This window comes from Leucopleurus acutus (assembly GCF_964270905.1).
Source record: "Leucopleurus acutus genome assembly, chromosome: 13".
NCBI lineage: Eukaryota > Metazoa > Chordata > Mammalia > Artiodactyla > Delphinidae > Leucopleurus > Leucopleurus acutus.
Window position 1 is genome coordinate 27,536,295 of NC_139155.1, and position 19,601 is coordinate 27,555,895.

At 43.2% G+C, this 19,601-nt stretch overlaps 1 protein-coding gene across 4 annotated transcripts in view; it reads left to right on the forward strand.

Annotated features, from left to right (window-relative positions):
- LOXHD1 (lipoxygenase homology PLAT domains 1) overlaps nucleotides 1-19,601 on the forward strand; it is a gene marked incomplete at both ends in the record, with an annotated part of 200,986 nt that overhangs the window by 142,042 nt on the left and 39,343 nt on the right. For 3 of the 4 annotated variants that reach the window (XM_082852690.1, XM_082852692.1, XM_082852693.1), the window contains 2 exons: nucleotides 16,728-16,936; nucleotides 17,801-17,986. In XM_082852690.1, the coding sequence (XP_082708816.1) occupies nucleotides 16,728-16,936; nucleotides 17,801-17,986 (395 nt within the window). The remainder of the gene's footprint in view (nucleotides 1-16,727; nucleotides 16,937-17,800; nucleotides 17,987-19,601) is intronic. The other variant, XM_082852691.1, reaches the window with a different exon arrangement.

Here is a 19,601-nt window from a genome sequence, read left to right on the forward strand (position 1 = left end):
TTAATAAATACATTTTATAAGGCTATAGCTGGCATAGATAGTGATTCCTTTATTAGATCTGGGCAAAGTGAATTGAAAGCCTCTGGAAAGAATTCACCATTCTGGATGCCACTGAAAATATCTGTGATTCATGAGAAGAGGTCAAAATACCAGCATTAGCAGGAGTTTGAAAGAAGTTGACTCCAGCCCTCATGGATGACTTCGAGGGGCTCAAGACTTCAGTGGAGGAAATAACTGCAGGTGTGGTGGAAATAGCAAGAGAGCTAGAATTAGAGGTGGAACCTGAAAATGTGACTGAATTGCTGCCATCTCATGATAAAACTTTAGCAGATGTGAAGTTGCTTCTTATGGATGAGCAAAGAAGGTGGTTTCTTGAAAAGGAATCTACTCCTGGTGAAGATACTGTGAAGATTGTTGAAATGACAATATAAGATTCAGAATATTACTTAAACTTAGCTGATAAAGCAGTAACAGGGTTTGAGAAAACTGACTCCAATTTTGAAAGAAGTTCTACTGTGGGTAAAGTGCTATCAGAGAGCATTGCACACTACAGAGAAATTGTTCATGAAAGGAAGAGTCAATCGATGCGGCCAACTTCACTGTGGTCTTATTTTTCTTTTTTCTTTTTTTTTTTTTTGCGGTACGCGGGCCTCTCACTGTTGTGGCCTCTCCCCTTGCGGAACACAGGCTCCGGACGCGCAGGCTCAGCGGCCATGGCTCACGGGCCCAGCCACTCCGCGGCATGTGGGATCTTCCCAGACCGGGGCACGAACCCACGTCCCCTGCATCGGCAGGCGGACTCTCAACCACTGCGCCACCAGGGAAGCCCCACTGTGGTCTTATTTTAAGAAATTGCCCCAGCTGCCCCAGCCTTCAGCACCACCACCCTGGCCAGTCAGCAGCCACCAACACCGAAGCAAGATCCTCCACCAGCAAAAAGGCTTATGACTCACTGAAGGCTCAGATGGTGGTTAGCATTTTTTGGCGATAAAGTATTTTTAAATTAAGGTATGTAGTTTTTATAGATATAATGCTATTGCACACTTAATAGATTACAGTCTAGCATAAGCATAACTTTTATATCCACTGGGAAACCAAATAATTTATGTGACTCACTTTATTGCAATATTTGCCGTATGGCAGTGGTCTGAAGCTGAACCTGCAATGTCCTCAAGGTATTTCTATAGTGAAATAGCAGGATGGCTTCCAGTTGTGAGTCTAGACACCTTTCAGGATTTTCCCAATTAACAGTTTTCTTTTTTAATAAATTTATTTATTTATCTATTTTTGGCTGCATTGGGTCTTTGTTGCTGCACGTGGGGTTTCTCTAGTTGCAGCGAGCAGGGGCTACTCTTCAGTGCAGTGCGTGGTCTTCTCATTGCAGTGGAGCATGGGCTCTAGGCGTGCAGGCTTCAGTAGTTGTGGCTAGTGGGCTCTAGAGCGCAGGCTCAGTAGTCGTGGCACACAGACTTAAATTGCTCCACCACATGCAGGATCTTCCTGGACCAGGGATCGAACCCGTGTCCCCTGCATTGGCAGGCGGTTCTTAACCACTGCGCCACCAGAAAAGCCCCAATTAACAGTTTTCATTCAGTGCTGGGCCTGGCCTTCATCACCAAGCATATTCACTGAACTGAATATCACCACTAGCTGATATGTCAGAGAAACCAGGTTGATGAGTTTGAATGACTATATTAAATTCCTCCTCAAATCTGTAAGGATCATTGGTTACTTTGGGAAAATCTTTGACTATGGCTCAAAGTTCAGCTTTATTCCTGGGAATATAAGAAATTAAGGATTTAGGAGGGAGGAGATCAAGATGGTGGAGTAGGAGGAGACCAAGCTCAACTCCCGCCATGAACACATCAAAAATACATCTACAGGGGCTTCCCTGGTGGCGCAGTGGTTGAGAGTCCACCTACCGATGTAGGCGACGCGGGTTCGTGCCCCGGTCTGGGAAGATCCCACATGCCGTGGAGTGGCTGGGCCCGTGAGCCATGGCCGCCGAGCCTGCGTGTCCGGAGCCTGTGCTCCACAACGGGAGAGGCCACAACAGTGAGAGGCCCGCGTACTGCAAAAGAAAAAACAAAAAAAATCTACATGTGGAGCAGTTCTCACTGAAAATAGACTGGAGGCTGGCAGAAAGACACATCAACCAAGGCTGTAAAGAAAGATCCACGTGGAAGTCAGGAAGGGAAGAGAATCGATCAGGTCAGGACCTGTGCCCTAGGAGGGGACACGGAAGAGGAGGGGATGATTACACAGGCTCAGAGATCTCCTTGGGGAGTGAGCAGTTCAAGTCACATACTGGACACCCCTGCCCTGGGGTCTGACACCAAGGAGACAACTTCCCTTAACTGGCTTGAAAACCAGTGGGACTAACAGGAGGCTGTAAGAAACCTAGACTCTGCACTTAGGCTTGCTTACTCCCAGGAACAAGAAAGAGGAAGCAGATTGACACTTCCCAGGACTCCAGCCTGTTTCCCACACCGAGCACCCACTCCACCCCTCTAGCTCCAGTGCAGCTCCACTAGGGTGAAGGCTGGCATTGCCGAGGAGAGTGTGCAATTTTGTGGGGGACAGAGCCAGCTTGGACCTGGCGCTTCATCTGAATAGGGTGAGCGTGGCCATCACTGGCACTCGCAGAGATGGTAGATCAAGAGCACAGTGGAGCTCTGACCGATGTACCAGGACCAGCCAGCGCATGCCCCGGCCCAACCTGGGTGCCCATTCTAACCTCTCTTGCTCCAACACTACTCCCCTCTTGGACAAAGGTGCTAATGCTGGGAGGGGGGAGAACCCACTTAGAAGGAACAGAACCAGTTTGGACCTGACCCTCAGGACTTCTGCCTCGGCACCCTGGGACCTGACCCCAACCCCAAGAGGGTGGTGTTGGCCACTGAGCATAGCAGAAGCCCTGGCTCATAACCGGCTCTGGCTCTAGCCTCTCCATCTCCAGCCCCACTTCCCACCAAGGTGATAGCTGCCAGCACACCCCAGGGAAGACATGACTTGTTCTGACTTCAGATCCAGCTCTCTCACCAAAGCCATTGGGCACACACAGACTGCATAGGACTTCTCCCACACAAGGACATCCCTTCAAGACTGGGATAGGTAACTGTTTTACCCAATTTCATAGAGACAGAGAAAGTTAAGCAAAATGCGAAGACAGAGGAATGTGTTTCAAATGAAAGAACAAGACAGAAACTCTGAAAAAACAATTAATAAAACAGAGGTAAATAATTTACCAGATGAAGAGTTCAAAGCATTAGAAATAAGAACGCTAACTGAACTAAGGGGAAAAAGTGGATGAACACAGTGAGAATTTTAACAAGGAACTAGAAAATATAAAAAAAGAACCAATTAGAGCTGAAGAATACAATAACTGAAATGAAAAACACACTAGAAGGAATTAACAGCAGACTAGGTGATACAGAAGAATGCATAAGTGATCTGGAAGATAGAATAATGGAAATCATCCAATGAAAACAGCAAAAAGAAAATCAAATTTTAAAAAATGAGAAGAGTTTAAGGGACCTCTGAGAGAACATGAAGCACACTAACACTCACATTGTAAGGATCCCAGGAGAAGGAAGAGAAAAAGGTCAAAAATGTATTTAATGAAAGTATGGCTGAAAACTTACTGAACCTGATAAATGCAACAGATATCCAGATACAGGAAACCCTGAAAGTCCCAAACAAGATGAACCCAAAGAGACCCACAGCAAGACATATAATTACAATGGCAAAAGTTAAAGGCAAAGAGAGAATTCTAAAGGCAGCAAGAGAAAAAGAGAGTCACATATTGTAAATCAACTATACTTTAATTAAAAAAAAAAAAAGTACCAGACACTGGGGAAAAAAAGAGTCACATACAAAAGAACGCCCATAAGACTATCAGCTGATTTTTCTGCAGACACTTTGTAGACCAGAAGGGAGTGGCGTGGTATCTTTGAAATGCTGAGAGGGAAAAAGCTACAACATAGGACACTCTACCGAGCAAGATTATCATTCTTGCTGGAGAGATAAAGAACTTCTCAGACAAACAAAAATTAAAAGTTCATAAATACTAAACCGGCCCTAAAAGAAATGTTAAAGGGTCTTCTCTAAGTGAAGAGAAAAGGCTGCGGAGACTTCAAGATGGCGGAGGAGTAAGACGTGGAGATCACCTTCCTCCCCACAAATACAACAGAAATACATCTATATGAGGAACAACAACTATAGAACACCTACTGAACGCTGGCAGAAGACCTCAGACCTCCCAAAAGGCAAGAAACTCCCCACGTACCTGGGTAGGGCAAAAGAAAAAACAGAGACAAAAGAATAGGGACAGGACCTGCACCTTAGGGAGGGAGCTGTGAAGGGGGAAAAGTTTCCACACACTAGGAAGCCCCTTCACTGGCAGAGACCGGGGTGGGGCGGGGGGGGGGGTGGTGGAAGGGGGGTGGGAAGCTTCGGAGCCACAGACAAGGGAGCAGCAACAGGGGTGCAGAGGGCAAAGCGGAGAGATTCCCGCAGAGAGGATCAGTGCCGACCAGCACTCACCAGCCTGAGAGGCTTGTCTGCTCACCCGCCGGGGCGGGCGGGGGCTGGGAGCTGAGGCTCGGACTTCAGAGATCAGATCCCAGGGAGAGGACTGGGGTTGGCTGCGTGAACACAGCCTGAACGGTCTAGTGTGCCACAGCTAGCCGGCAGGGAGTCCAGGAAAAGTCTGCAGCTGCCGAAGAGGCAAGAGACCATTGTTTCCTGGTGCGTGAGGAGAGGGGATTCAGAGCACCGCCTAAACGAGCTCCAGAGACTAGCACGAGCTGCGGCTATCAGCACAGACCCCAGAGATGGGCATGAAATGCTAAGGCTGCTGCTGCAGCCACCAAGAAGCCTGTGTGCAAGCACGGGTCACTCTCCACACCTCCGCTCCCGGGAGCCCGTGCAGCCCACCACTGCCAGGGTCCTGTGATCCAGGAACAACTTCCCTGGGAGAACACACGGAGCGCCTCAGGCTGTTGCAATGTCACACTGGCCTCTGCCGCAGCAGGCTTGCTCTGCATTTCGTGCCCCTCCCTTCCCTTGGCCTGAGTGAGCCAGAACCCCCTCATCAGCTGCTACTTTAACCCCGTCCTGTCTGAGCGAAGAACAGACGCCCTCAGGCGACCTACACACACGCAAAGGCGGGGCCAAATCCAAAGCTGAACCCTGGGAGCTGTGCGAACAAAGAAGAGAAAGGGAAATCTCTCCCAGCAGCCTCAGGAGCAGAGGATTAAATCTCCACAATCAACTTGATGTACCCTGCATCTCTGGAATAACTGAATAGACAACGAATCATCCCAAAATTGAAGTGGTGGACTCTGGGAGCAACTGTAGACTTGGGGTTTGCTTTCTGCAAATAATTTGTTTCTGGTTTTATGTTTATCTTAGTTTAGTATTTAGAATTTATTATCATTGGAAGATTTGTTTATTGATTTGGTTTCTCTCTTCCCTTTTTTATATATATAGACATATATATCTTTTTCCTTTTTCTCTTTTTGTGAGTGCATATGTGTATGTTTCTTTGTGTGAATTTGTCTGAATAGCTTTGCTTTTACGATTTGTCCTAGGGTTCTGTCTGTCCTTTTTTTTTTTTCAGTATAGTTTTTAGCACTTGTTATCATTGGTGGATCTTCTTTGTTTCTTTATTACTTTTTAATTATTTAATTTTTAATAATTTTTTATTTTAATAACTTTATTTTATTTTTCTTTCTTCTTTTTTTTTCTCCCTTTTCTTCTGAACCATGTGGCTGGCAGGGTCTTGGTGCTCTAGCCAGGTGTCAGGCCTGTGCCTCTGAGGTGGGAGAGCTGAGTTCAGGACATTGGTCCACCAGAGACCTCCCAGCTCCATGTAATATCAAACAGTGAAAGCTCTCCCAGAGATCTCCATCTCAACGCTAACACCCAGCTCCACTCAACGACCAGCAAGCTACAGTGCTAGACACCCTATACCAAACAACTAGCAAGACATGAACACACCCCACCCATTAGCAGAGAGGCTGCCTAAAATCATAAGGTCACAGACACCCCAAAACATACCACCAGACGTGGACCTGCCCTCCATTTACATTTAAGGTAGTTATCAATCGTGGAGCTGGGAGGCCTCTGGTGGACCAATGTCCTGAACTTGGTTCTCCCACCTCAGAGGCACAGCCCTCATGCCTGGGTGGAGCACCAAGAGCCTGTCATCCGCACAGCTCAGAATAAAAGGGAGAAAAAAAGAAAGAATGAAAAAGATAAAATAAAATAATTTTAAAAATAATTATTAAAAAAACATTAAAGTAATAAAAAAGAAAGAAAGAAGAGAGCAAACAAACCAAAAAACAAATCCACCAATGATAAGAAGCGCTAAAAACTATACTAGGAAAAAAATTTTAAAAACGGACAGGCAGAACCCTAGGACAAATGGTAAAAGCAAAGCTATACAGACAAAATTAGACACAGAAACATACACATACACATTCACAAAAAGAGAAAAAGGGGAAAAAAATATATATCATTGCTCCCAAAGTCCACTTCCTCAAGTGTCCATCGACAGATGAATGGATAAAGAAGATGTGGCACATATATACAATGGAATATTACTCAGCCATAAAAAGAAATGAAATTGAGTTTTTTGTAGTGAGGTGGATGGACCTAGAGTCTGTCATACACAGTGAAGTAAGTCAGAAAGAGAAAAACAAATACTGTATGCTAACACATATATATGGAATCTAAAAACAAAAGAAAAAAGAAAAAATGATCATGAAGAACCTAGGGGCAAGACAGGAATAAAGATGCAGACCTACTAGAGAATGGACTTGAGGACATGCGGAGGGGGAAGGGTAAGCTGGGACAAAGTGAGAGAGTGGCATGGACATATATGCACTACCAAATGTAAAATAGATAGCTAGTGGGAAGAAGCTGCATAGCACAGGGAGATGAGCTCAGTGCTTTGTGACCACCTAGAGGGGTGGGATAGGCAGGGTGGGTGGGAGGGAGACACAAGAGGGAAGAGATATGGGGATATATGTATATGTATAACTGATTCACTTTGTTATACAGAAGAAACTAACACACCATTGTAAAGCAATTATACTCCAGTAAAGATGTTTAAAAAAATGTAAATGCTCCAACCAAAAGACAGAGACTGGCTGTATAAACAAGATACCAAACAAGACCTGTATATATGCTGTCTCCAAGAGACCCACTTCAGATCTAGGGACACATACAGACTGAAAGTGAGGGGATGGAAAAAGATATTCTATTCAAACAGAAATCAAAAGAAAGCTGGAGAAGCAATTCTCATATCAGACAAAATAGACTTTAAAGACTATTATAAGAGACAAAGAAGGACACTACATATTGATCAAGGGATCAATCAAGAAGAACACATAACAATTGTAAATATTTATGCACCCGACATAGGAGCACCTCAGTACATAAGGCAAATGCTAACAGCCATAAAAGGGGAAATTGACAGTAACACAATCATAGTAGAGGACTTTAACACCCCACTTTCACCAATGGAAAGAGCATCAAAAATGAAAATAAATAAGGAAACACAACGTTTAAATGACACATTAAACAAGATGGACTTAATTGATATTTATAGGACATTCCATCTAAAAACAACAGAATACATTTTCTTCTCAAGTGCTTATGAAACATTCTCTAGGATAGATCACATCTTGGGTCACAAATCAAGCCTTGGTAAATTTAAGAAAATTGAGAGCAGAAGCAAGAAGAACTACAATCCTGCAGCCTGTGGAACAAAAACCACATTCACAGAAAGATAGACAAGATGAAAAGGCAGAGGGCTATGTACCAGATGAAGGAACAACATAAAACCTCAGCAAAACAACTAAATGAAATGGAGATAGACAATCTTCCAGAAAAAGAATTCAGAATAATGATAGTGAAGATGATCCAGGACCTCAGAAAAAGGATAGAGGCAAAGATCGAGAAGATGCAAGAAATGTTTAACAAAGAACTAGAAGAATTAAAGAATAAACAAACAGAGATGAACAATACAATAATTGAAATGAAAAATACACTAGAAGGAATCAATAGCAGAATAACTGAGGCAGAAGAAAGGATAAGTGACCTGGAAGACAGAATGGTGGAATTCACAGCTGCGGAACAGAATAATGAAAAAAGAGCAAGAAGAAATGAAGACAGACTAAGAGACCTCTGGGACAATATTAAACACAACAATATTCGCATTATAGGGGTCCCAGAAGGAGAAGAGAGAGAGATAGGACCTGAGAAAATATTTGAAGAGATTATAGATGAAAACTTCCCTACATGGGAAAGGAAATAGCCACCCAAGTCCAGGAAACACATAGAGTCCCATACAGGATAAACCCAAGGAGGAACATGCCAAGACACATAGTAATCAAGTCGGCAAAAATTAAAGACAAAGAAAAATTATTGAAAGCAGCAAGGGCAAAACGACAAATAACATACAAGGGAACTCCCATAAGGTTAACAGCTGATTTCTCAGCAGAAACTCTACAAGCCAGAAGGGAGTGGCATGATATATTTAAAGTGATGTAAGGGAAGAACCTACAACCAAGATGACTCTACCCAGGAAGTATCTCATTCAGATTCGATGGAGAAATCAAAAGCTTTACAGAAAAGCAAAAGCTAAGAGAATTCAGCACCACCAAACCAGTTCTACAGAAAATGCTAAAGGAATTACTCTAAGTGGGGAACACAAGAGAAGAAAAGGACTTACAAAAACAAACCCAAAACAATTAAGAAAATGGTAATAGGAACATACATATTGATAATTACCTTAAATGTGAATGGATTAAATGCTCCAACCAAAAGAAACAGGCTTGCTGAATGGATACAAAAACAAGACCCACATATATGTTGTCTACAAGAGACCCACTTCAGACCTAGGGACACATACAGACTGAAAGTGAGGGGATGGAAAAAGATATTCCATGCATATGGAAATCAAAAGAAAGCTGGAGTAGCTATACTCATATCAGATAAAGTAGACATTAAAATAAAGAATGTTACAACAGACAAGGAAGGACACTACGTAATGATCAAGGGATCAATCCAAGAAGAAGATATAACAATTATAAATATACATGCACCCAACATAGGAGCACCTCAATACATAAAGCAACTGCTAACATCTCTAAAAGAGGAAATCAGCAGTAACACAATAATAGCGGGAGACATTAACACCTCACTTACACCAATGGACAGATCATCCAAACAGAAAATTAATAAGGAGACACAAGTTTAAATGACACAATAGACCAGATAGATTTAACTGATACTTGTAGGACATTCCATCCAAAAACAGCAGATTACACTTTCTTCTCAAGTGCACATGGAACATTCTCCAGGATAAATCACACCTTGGGTCACAAAACAAGCCTCAGTAAATTTAAGAAAATTGAAATCATATCAAGCATCTTTTCCGACCACAATGCTATGAGATTAGAAATCAATTACAGGGAAAAAAACGTAAAAAACACAAACACATGGAGGCTAAACAATACGTTACTAAATAACCAAGAGATCACTGAAGAAATCAAAGAGGAAATCAAAAAATACCTAGAGACAAATGACAATGAAAACATGATGATCCAAAACCTATGGGATGCAGCAAAAGCAGTTCTAAGAGGGAAGTTTATAGCTATACGAGCCTACCTCAAGAAACAAGAAAAGTCTCATAAACAATCTAACGTTACACCTAAAGGAACTAGAGAAAGAAGAACAAACAAAACCCAAAGTTAGCAGAAGGAAAGAAATCATAAAGATCAGAGCAGAGGGGGGCTTCCCTGGTGGTGCAGTGGTTGAGAGTCTGCCTGCCAATGCAGGGGACACGGGTTTGTGTCCTGGTCCGGGAAGATCCCACATGCCATGAAGCATCTAGGCCCATGAGCCATGGCCACTGAGCCTGCACATCCGGAGCCTGTGCTCCACAATGGGAGAGGCCACAACAGTGAGAGGCCTGTGTACTGCAAAAAAAAAAAAAAAAAATCAGAGCAGAAATAAATGAAATAGAAACAAAGAAAACAGTAGCAAAGATCAATAAAACTAAAATCTGGTTCTTTGAGAAGATAAACAAAATTGATAAACCATTAGCCAGACTCATCAAGAAAAAGAGGGAGAGGACTCAAATCAATAAAATTAGAAATGAAAAAGGAGAAGTTACAACAGAAACCGCAGAAATACAAAGCATCCTAAGAGACTACCACAAGCAACTCTATGCCAATAAAATGGACAACCTGGAAGAAATGGACAAATTCTTAGAATGGTATAACCTTCCAAGACTGAACCAGGAAGAAACAGAAAATATGAACAGACAAATAACAATAATGAAATTGAAACTGTGATTAAAAATCTTCCAACAAACAGAAGTCCAGGATCAGATGGCTTCACAGGTGAATTCTATCAAACATTTAGACAAGAGCTAAAACCCATCCTTCTCAAACTCTTCCAAAAAATTGCAGAGGAAGGAACACTCCCAAATTCATTCTATCAGGCCACCATCACACTGATACCAAAACTAGACAAAGCTATAACAAAAAAAAAAAATTACAGACCAATATCACTGATGAATATAGATGCAAAAATCCTCAACAAAATACTAGCAAACAGAATCCAACAACACATTAAAAGGATCATACACCATGACCAAGTGGGATTTATCCCAGGGATGCAAGGATTCTTCAATATACACAAATCAATCAACGTGATACACCATATTAACAAATTGAAGAATAAAAACCATATGATCATCTCAATATATGCAGAAAAAGCTTTTGACAAAATTCAACACCCATTTATGATAAAAACTCTCCAGAAAGTGGGCATAGAGGGAACCTACCTCAACATAATAAAGGCCATATACAACAACCCTACAGAAAACATCATTCTCAATGGTGAAAAACTGAAAGCATTTCCTCTAAGATCAAGAGGAAGACAAGGATGCCCACTCTCACCACTACTATTCAACATAGTTTTGGAAGTCCTAGCCGCGGCACTCAGAGAAGAAAAAGAAATAAAAGGAATACAAATTGGGAAAGAAGAAGTGAAACTGTCACTGTTTTCAGTTGACATAATACTATACATAGAGAATCCTAAAAATGCCACCAGAAAACTACTAGAGCTAATCAATGAATTTGGTAAAGTTGCAGGATAGAAAATTAATGCACAGAAATCTCTTGCATTCCTATACACTAATAATGAAAAATCTGAAAGTGAAATTATGGAAACACTCGCATTTACCATTGCAACAAAAAGAATGAAATACCTAGGAATAAACCTACCTAGGGAAACAAAAACCTGTATGCAGAAAACTATAAGACACTGATGAAAGAAATTAAAGATAATACCAACAGATGGAGAGATATACCATGTTCGTGGAATGGGAGAATCAATATTGTGAAAATGACTATACTACACAAAGCAATCTACAGATTCAATGCAATCCCTATCAAATTACGAATGGCATTTTTTACGGATCTAGAACAAATCATCTTAAAATTTGTATGGAGACAAAAAAGACCCCGAATAGCCAAAGCAGTCTTGAGGGAAAAAAATGGAGCTGGAGGAATCAGACTCCCTGACTTCAGGCTATACTATAAAGCTACAGTAATCAAGACAATATGGTACTGGCACAAAAACAGAAACATAGATCAATGGAACAAGATAGAAAGCCCAGAGATAAACCCACACACCTATGGTCAACTAATCTATGACAAAGGAGGCAAGGATATACAATGGAGAAAAGACAGTCTCTTCAATAAGTGGCGCTGGGAAAACTGGAAAGCTACATATAAAAGAATGAAATTAGAAAACGCCCTAACACCATACACAAAAATAAACTCAAAATGGATTTGAGACCTAAATGTAAGGCTGGGGACTATAAAACTCTTAGAGGAAAACATAGAAAGAACACTCTTTGACATAAATCACAGCAAGATATTTTTTGATCCACCTCCTAGAGTAATGGAAATAAAAACAAAAATAAACAAATGGGACCTAATGAAAGTTCAAAGCTTTTGCACAGCAAAGGAAACCATAAACAAGACGAAAAGACAGCCCTCAGAGTGTGAGAAAATATTTGCACATGAATCAGCAGACAAAGGATTAATCTCCAAAATATACAAACAGCTCATGCAGCTCAATATTAAAGAAACAAACAACCCAATCCAAAAATGGGCAGAAGACCTAAATAGACATTTCTCCAAAGAAGACATACAGATGGCCAAGAGGCACATGAAAAGATGCTCAATGTCACTAATTATTAGAGAAATGCAAATCAAAACTACAATGAGGTATCACCTCACAGTTAGAATAGGCATCATCAGAAAATCTACAAAAAACAAATGCTGAAGGGGGTGTGGAGAAAAGGGAACCCTCTTGCATTGTTGGTGGGAATGTAAATTGATACAGCCACTATGGAGAACAGTATGGAGGTTCCTTAGAAAACTAAAAATAGAATTACCATATGACCCAGCAATCCCACTACTGGGCACATACCCTGAGAAAATCATAATTCAAAACAAGTCATGTACCACAATGCTCATAGCAGCTCTATTTACAAAAGCCAGGACATGGAAGCAACCTAAGTGTTCATTGACAGATGAATGGGCAAAGAAGATGTGGCACATGTGTACAATGGAATATTACTCAGCCATAAAAAGAAATGAAATTGAGTTATTTGTAGTGAGGTGGATGGACCTAGAGTCTGTCATACACAGTGAAGTAAGTCAGAAAGAGAAAAACAAATACTGTATGCTAACACATATTTATGGAATCTAAAAAAAAAAAATGGTTCTAAAGAACTTATGGGCTGGACAGGAATAAAGACGCAGAAGTAGAGAATGGACCTGAGGACATGAGGAGGGGGAAGGGTAAGCTGGGACGAAGTGAGAGAGTGGCATGGACCTATATACACTATCAAATGTAAAATAGATAGCTAGTGGGAAGCAGCCACATAGCACAGGGAGATGAGCTCAGTGCTTTGTGACCACCTAGAGGGGTGGGATAGGGAGGGTAGGAGGGAGACATGGGAAGGAGACCCAAGAGGGAGGAGGTATGGGGATATATGTGTATGTATAGCTGATTCACTTTGTTATAAAGTAGAAACTAGCACACCATTGTAGAGCAATTATAGTCCAATAATGATGTTTAAAAAAAACAAAGCTGCAACAAGAAGTAAGAACTTCTAGGAAAGGAAAAATCCCACTAGGAAAGGCAAATAAATTCTATAACTATAATGATAAAAGATAGACATGAAAATATAAAATATGACATCAAAAACACAAAACATGGGGGAGGGGAGTAAAAATAAATGTAGATCTTTTAGGCAGTATTTGAACTTAAAAGACTACCAGTTTAAAACAAAGTAGATATAGTTATGGGTCAAAATATACAAACCCCAAGATAACCACAAATCAAAAACCTACAATAGATACACAAAAAAACTAGAGAGAAAGGAACACAAGCAAATCATCAAACCGAAAGGGAAGAAACTAAAAAGAAGAAAAGAACAAAGAACTACAAAAAAACAGGAAACAAGTAACAAAATGACATAGCTATCGATAATCATTTTAAATGTCAATGGATTAAATGCACCAATCAAAAGACATAGGGTGGCTGATTGGATTAAAAACAACAAGACCCATCTATACTGCTACTTACAAAACGCTCACTTGCAGAGAGGCAATTTTAGGCTTATGATAATGTTTGGAAGCCTCAAAGTACCAATCTAAATACACATTCCATTCAGTTCTAGAAATTTTAGCACTATTGTATTCCAATTTGGTTTTAAAAAAATTCAGTATGGGGATTTCAGAAGTTCCATTTGGCCATTGATATTCTAAATTGCCTTTGGTCAGGTAGATCCATTTAGTTAGAAATGTGTATGAGGAAGAGCTGAGGTTTTTACACATAAAATTGACCAGATTCCCTGTAGGGGTGCCCTCAAAATATTTAGATAACTGGGATCCTATTTCTCAGAGGTTTTTCTATAGAGTAAAAGAATAATTTTTAAAAAGATTTAAACACTCAACCATCTTACATTTTAAACAACTCAGTTTAATAGCTTAAACAGTTCAAATATCTCAAACAGCTTGCAAAGGAACTGCAGGCCTAACACTAGCAAGTTCTAAGGGAACAGGTTGGTCCTAGAGGAGCCAGGCCAAAGGCTTCTCAGCCCACTTCTCATAGAACAACCCCTACTCCAAAGGAATGGGTCAAAGGTTGAAACAGCACAGTTGCAATGAAACAGCCCCCGTTCCAAAGGGAACAGGCTGAAACCTAACCAGTTTCAGTTGAAAGAGTCTGATCTCAAAATCTGACCAACGTGGCAAATGAGTGCTCGTATACAGAACAAGGCCTTAACCAGAAAGGACAAAACCTTAAAATAGATCCCAGATAAAGCCTGGAAAGCTTCAAATGCAAAGAGAGTATGAGCTCAGATCCAGGAGAAAGACATACCTTCAAACTCCAGGGTTGACAAGAAAAGCAGTGGGCACAATGGGCTCAATTGTGGGTATCTCACCTGTTTGCTCACCAGCCCCAGACCTGTCGGGGCTCTTCTCTGGATCCCTGTACGGGCCACCAAAATGTTGACCTAAAACAAATAGAGTGCCATTATTTCTCTAGCAAAATGGGTTTTTTGGGATCAGCAGAGAATTGCAATTCGGAGTCTGCAACCCTGGCAAACTACCTGCAAGTCCCCACAGAGCAAGGGAGAAGAACTCTTGGAAAAGGCAGTTGGGAGAGTTGTAGTAAACAAAGAGTCCAGGACTTTTCATTGACTGAGTTGTTGCCAGGAAAGAAGTGGAGTCTTTCGTGTTCCTGTTGGACACTGCCATGATCATAGGGAGTGAGAGCTCCCCTTTCTGGTCTCCAGACTCTAGTTGATTGACGTTTTTGTTTATTAATTCCGTTTACAGAGGCCAGCAATTAGCCTCCTTTACAGATGGGGAAACAAAGGCTAAGAGAAGTTAGGATGATGATATCCTTAATCTGCTGATCTACCACCAGGAGGGTATCATCCTAAACTCTGCCCTCACCCAGACTGCCAAGAAATAGTTTCAGCCCAGAGAGCCTAGGACAATTCTCATGAGACAGAAATCAAGAGCAGCAATGAGAATTCCTTGTATGTTGTTTAGGACTCAGCCATGCAAATTTTAGGCATGAGCAGTGGCGGGGGGGCGGGCGGTGGGAAGAAGAAGTCCTGAGCTGGTTTTTTGGAGATTTAAGTTCCATTTCTGGCTCTGACAAGAAAACGTGTGGCCTTGGACAAGTCACTCTTTTAGCTTCAGTTTTTTCCTGCTTCTTAAAACAATATTGTAATCCCCTGAGAAGTTCATTTTTTCCAACCAGATTTTTGAGATAAGGCAGTTGTATATTTTTCTGTTGGACATTTAAATCCACTGCTTTTCTGTTCAGTTCTCTTAGATATAAGAGCATGTCAACCACTATATTTTTCTCCAGAAGACCACATGGAGGGTCTGTGGGATAGGATTGGGCAGAGAGCCAATCTTTTTATACTCTACCTTCTTAGACAGGACCCACAAGAAAGTGCTTCTCCTTAATTAAGCACGATGATCAACTGTGGAAAGGCCAGTGGGGCTCTCCTTGTAAAGATGAGATGCAGCCATGGACAGAAAACAATGCAAGTAATTCCAGCCAGGAAGGTCTAGTCTGGAAATTTTTCAAAGGGCTACAGATTGCATAACCTAACATCTACTACCCCAGGGCAGTGTCTCCCTAGCTGTTGAGGAAGATGAGCCAAGAGAAGGTTTTCCAACCTGTTTCAGTTAGCAACTGCAAGTAACAAGAGACCTAAAGATAATGGCGTAAATGAACAAGGAATTTTTCTTTTCTTACACATAAAAATTCAAAGAGAAGCAGTTGAGAATGATATAGCAGCCCCAGTGAATTCAGGGACCTAGGCTCTTTCAACCTGACCACTCTGGCAATCTTACAAGTGGCTTCCATCCTAAAGGTTGCCCATGATTCCAAGATGACTTGGAGCTGGAGCTCCAGACATCACATCCACATTCCAAGCAGAATGAATGGAAGGGTGAGGGGCAAAAAGATGCTCCTCCCAGTTGAGTCAGACCCTTTAAAAGAAATTTCCCAACATCTTATATATCATGACCACCCCTAGCTGCAAGGAGAATGGAAACTGGCCGGGCAACTAGAACTCTATGCCATACTACCTGAGCAAGTTTTTATGCTGTTTAATCTGGATTGTTTTGGAAATGAGTTCCTTCTAGAACTTTCATTTACCAGGTTACATATATAAATGCTATGTTATTATCTTCCCTAAATTCCTACTTTCCGTGAGACCTTGCTTTTGCCAACCTCATTTTTGCTGTGATAAGCTTTTCTTATCTATGATAAGCTTTTCGGGCATCTAACCCCTGTACTTGGCTAGCCATTATCGTTCTCACCCCACTTCACATGGGAGTGCTAGGTGCAACTAAGATAATTGGTCAACAGGGCTTTTAGATGTGGCAACGATGCTCTCTTTGATCTTCTCTTGGGAGTTACTAGCTCCCTCAGTCCTTGGAGGGTAGATACTTGCCAGTCTGAAAAGCTCTGTTGTACTTTGTCTCAGAGGCAGGGAGCTGAGACCAGTGCCTCCAGAGGTCATTTCCAAGTGTCCGAGCCTACCCTGGTCCACGTGGCCCGTGATGAGGCTGGGCTCCCATGATCTCTTGCAGTTATTCCCTACTATGTGTCAGTCACCACGGGGAAGCAGAAGGATGCAGCCACCGACAGCCGGGCCTTCATCTTCCTCATCGGAGAGGATGACGAGCGCAGTAACCGCATCTGGCTGGACTATCCCCGAGGGAAGAAGGGCTTCAGCTGCGGCTCAGTGGAGGAGTTCTATGTTGCAGGCTTGGATGTGGGCGTTATCAAGAAAATAGAGGTGCTGGGCCCTAGGGCCTCAGGATGGTGACCACCCCTAGGGAAGGAAGGGAGGAACTGACCAGTACACAGGTGGGAGGGTGAGTGGGCCCAACCTGAACCCCACTCAGAACAGGCAGCGGAGGAAGCGCTCCTGGCCCATGCCATCAACTAGCTGGCTGACCTTGGTTGCATCACCTGCCCCTCCAGGTCCGTTTTCCAGCCACCCAATGGGGATGCCTGTGTATTAGTTTTTTATCGCTGTGTAACAAATTACTACAAACTTAATAACTTAAGGCCACACAAATGTATTATCTCACAGGGTCCTGAGTCAGAAGTCCAGGTGTGAGTTAGCTGGGCCCTCTTCTCAAGGTCTCACTGGGCTGAAATCAAGTTGCTGCCACGGCTGGGGTCTCATCTGAGACTTGGGGTCCTGTCCCAAGCTCAATGGCCGTTGGAGGAATCTGTTTCCTTGTAGTTGTAGGACCAAGGCCAGAGGCTGCCTGCATTTCCCTGCCACGTGACCCTCTCCAAAATAAGGCAGTTTGTTTCTTCAAAGCCATTCAGAGAAGATCTCTTCTGCTTCAAATCTCTCTGACTTCTTCCATCTCTGACGTCTAGACCCTCTTTTAAAGGGCTCGCCTAATGAGGTCAGGCCCACCTAGAATAATCTTTCGATTAATTCAAAGTCACCTGATTAGAGACTTTAATTACATCTGCAAAATCTCTCCACCTTCACGGGAGGGACTCTGGTCGGTGAGTGCGAAGCACATTGGAAGGCAATGCTGAGGGAGGAGGCAGAAGAGTGGGGAAGCGGACCCTGAGCAGGGAGGGCTTCTTTCCCAGTTGTGCCCGGTCCTCATGGCCCCTGTGTGTCCCCTCCTAGCTGGGCCACGACGGGGCCTCCCCCGAGAGCTGCTGGCTGGTGGAGGAGCTATGCTTGGCTGTGCCCACCCAGGGCACCAAGTACACGTTGCGCTGCAATTGCTGGCTCGCCAAGGACCGAGGAGATGGAGTCACCTCCCGTGTCTTTGACCTCCTGGATGCCATGGTGGTGAACATCGGGGTGAAGGTATAGAGGGCACCTGTGTGTGTGCATTGTGCGGCTAAGGGCAGTGCAGGCTGAGGTGGGCGAGCAGCAGGGGAAATGGAAGTGAGAGAAGCAGCAGACTCATCCCTGGGGCACTGGCAGGGGCTGCAGCCCTATACAGCAGCCAGACCCACTTTGCTAGGAGCCAAGAGAATCAAGTCTCTTCTTGTCTGCAGCTCTGTAACCTTGCACAAGTCATCTGGCCTCTCCAGGCCTTGGTTTTCTCATACAGCACATGGAAATAATGCTTTCCATCCTGTTCCATGTAAGATCTTGATGAGAACTAATGACACCATGAACAGTCCAGAAAAGCTTTGCCTGCTCTACACAGACATGCAGAGTCATTATTCTCCAAAGGATGCCGCAACAACACCAGTAGGCCAGTCATAAGGACAGATGGCATTTGGGAGACTGTGAGCCTCTGGGTCTCATAGTGTAGTGAGTGCTGTCTGCACAAGACCCCCTTAAGGGGAAAAAGCTGGAAGGCAGGTGCTCTAAGCTCCTGTCCCATCTCCACCTCTAACTAGCCAAATGACCTGGGACAAGTTGTATAAAGTCACAGGTCGGTGTCAGGCAGGAAGCAGGATGCCTGGGTGCTGGGGCCCAAGGAAACGTGGCCAGCTGGTGGTGCAGAGGCCTCTGTGTCACATGACCCTGCAGGTTCCCTTTCTCTCTGAAAAGCTGTGGGGTAAACGGAAGGTCCCAGCCCTCATCTCTATTCCTGAATCCAAACCAATGCACTACTAGATTTAGGTGAGAAGCCGTCACACAAAGGTAAGGAGAAATCGCTCTGGGCCTGAGCATGCCCTGCCTATATAGTATATGGAAACAGAACGAAGGGCTGAGTTATGGGCTCTAAAACTCTTGCCAGGCAGGAGTGTGGATGCCTGCCCATCCCCTGCTTGACAGCCAGAGAGCAGAACTTTCTACGGCATCGATACCCCCTCCCTTGCTCAGCCATCTCCATCTGTAGCCAGATGGTCAGTGCAGGAGAGCACACAATTCATCCACGGACCTCCGTCCTGACCCAATTCCCAGCACGCACGTGGGCATGTGTGTGTGTGTGTGTCACTCCCAGCACATACGCACACCCCGCTCGGTACAGCTGCATCTCCCTCTGAGCTCTTTAGTCTGTGGAAATCCAGACCCACACCCCAGTTATTCATGTTACAAAAGAACACACGTTTGTCACTTAACAAAGAACTGTAGGGCTCTTTGGACTGGCCAGCTCCCCAGGACATCTGATATCAGACTGGAATTACAAAAGCTCTGTTTCTGTGTCTCTTTCTGGAAACACAACTATGACATAAAAAAGAGATGTGTCTGCATAAAGGAGAGAAAGATGGACACAGAGAACACAGGAGTCTGGAGAGATCAGCCTTAAAGGGACAGTCTCCATGGGGCCACAAAGCACTCACTTTGATCATTCTGTTTCTATGTCTGCTGGATTAGAGCAAAATAGTGTCGGGCTTCTGCTTTCATTTCTGATAGCTCCGTGCCCATCACAAATGCCCTTGTTAGGTGGCCTAAGAGGATTTTCCTGGTAAAGCAAGGTGCTCTTCAATGACCCCCTTGGCAAACATGTCCTCCTGACCAG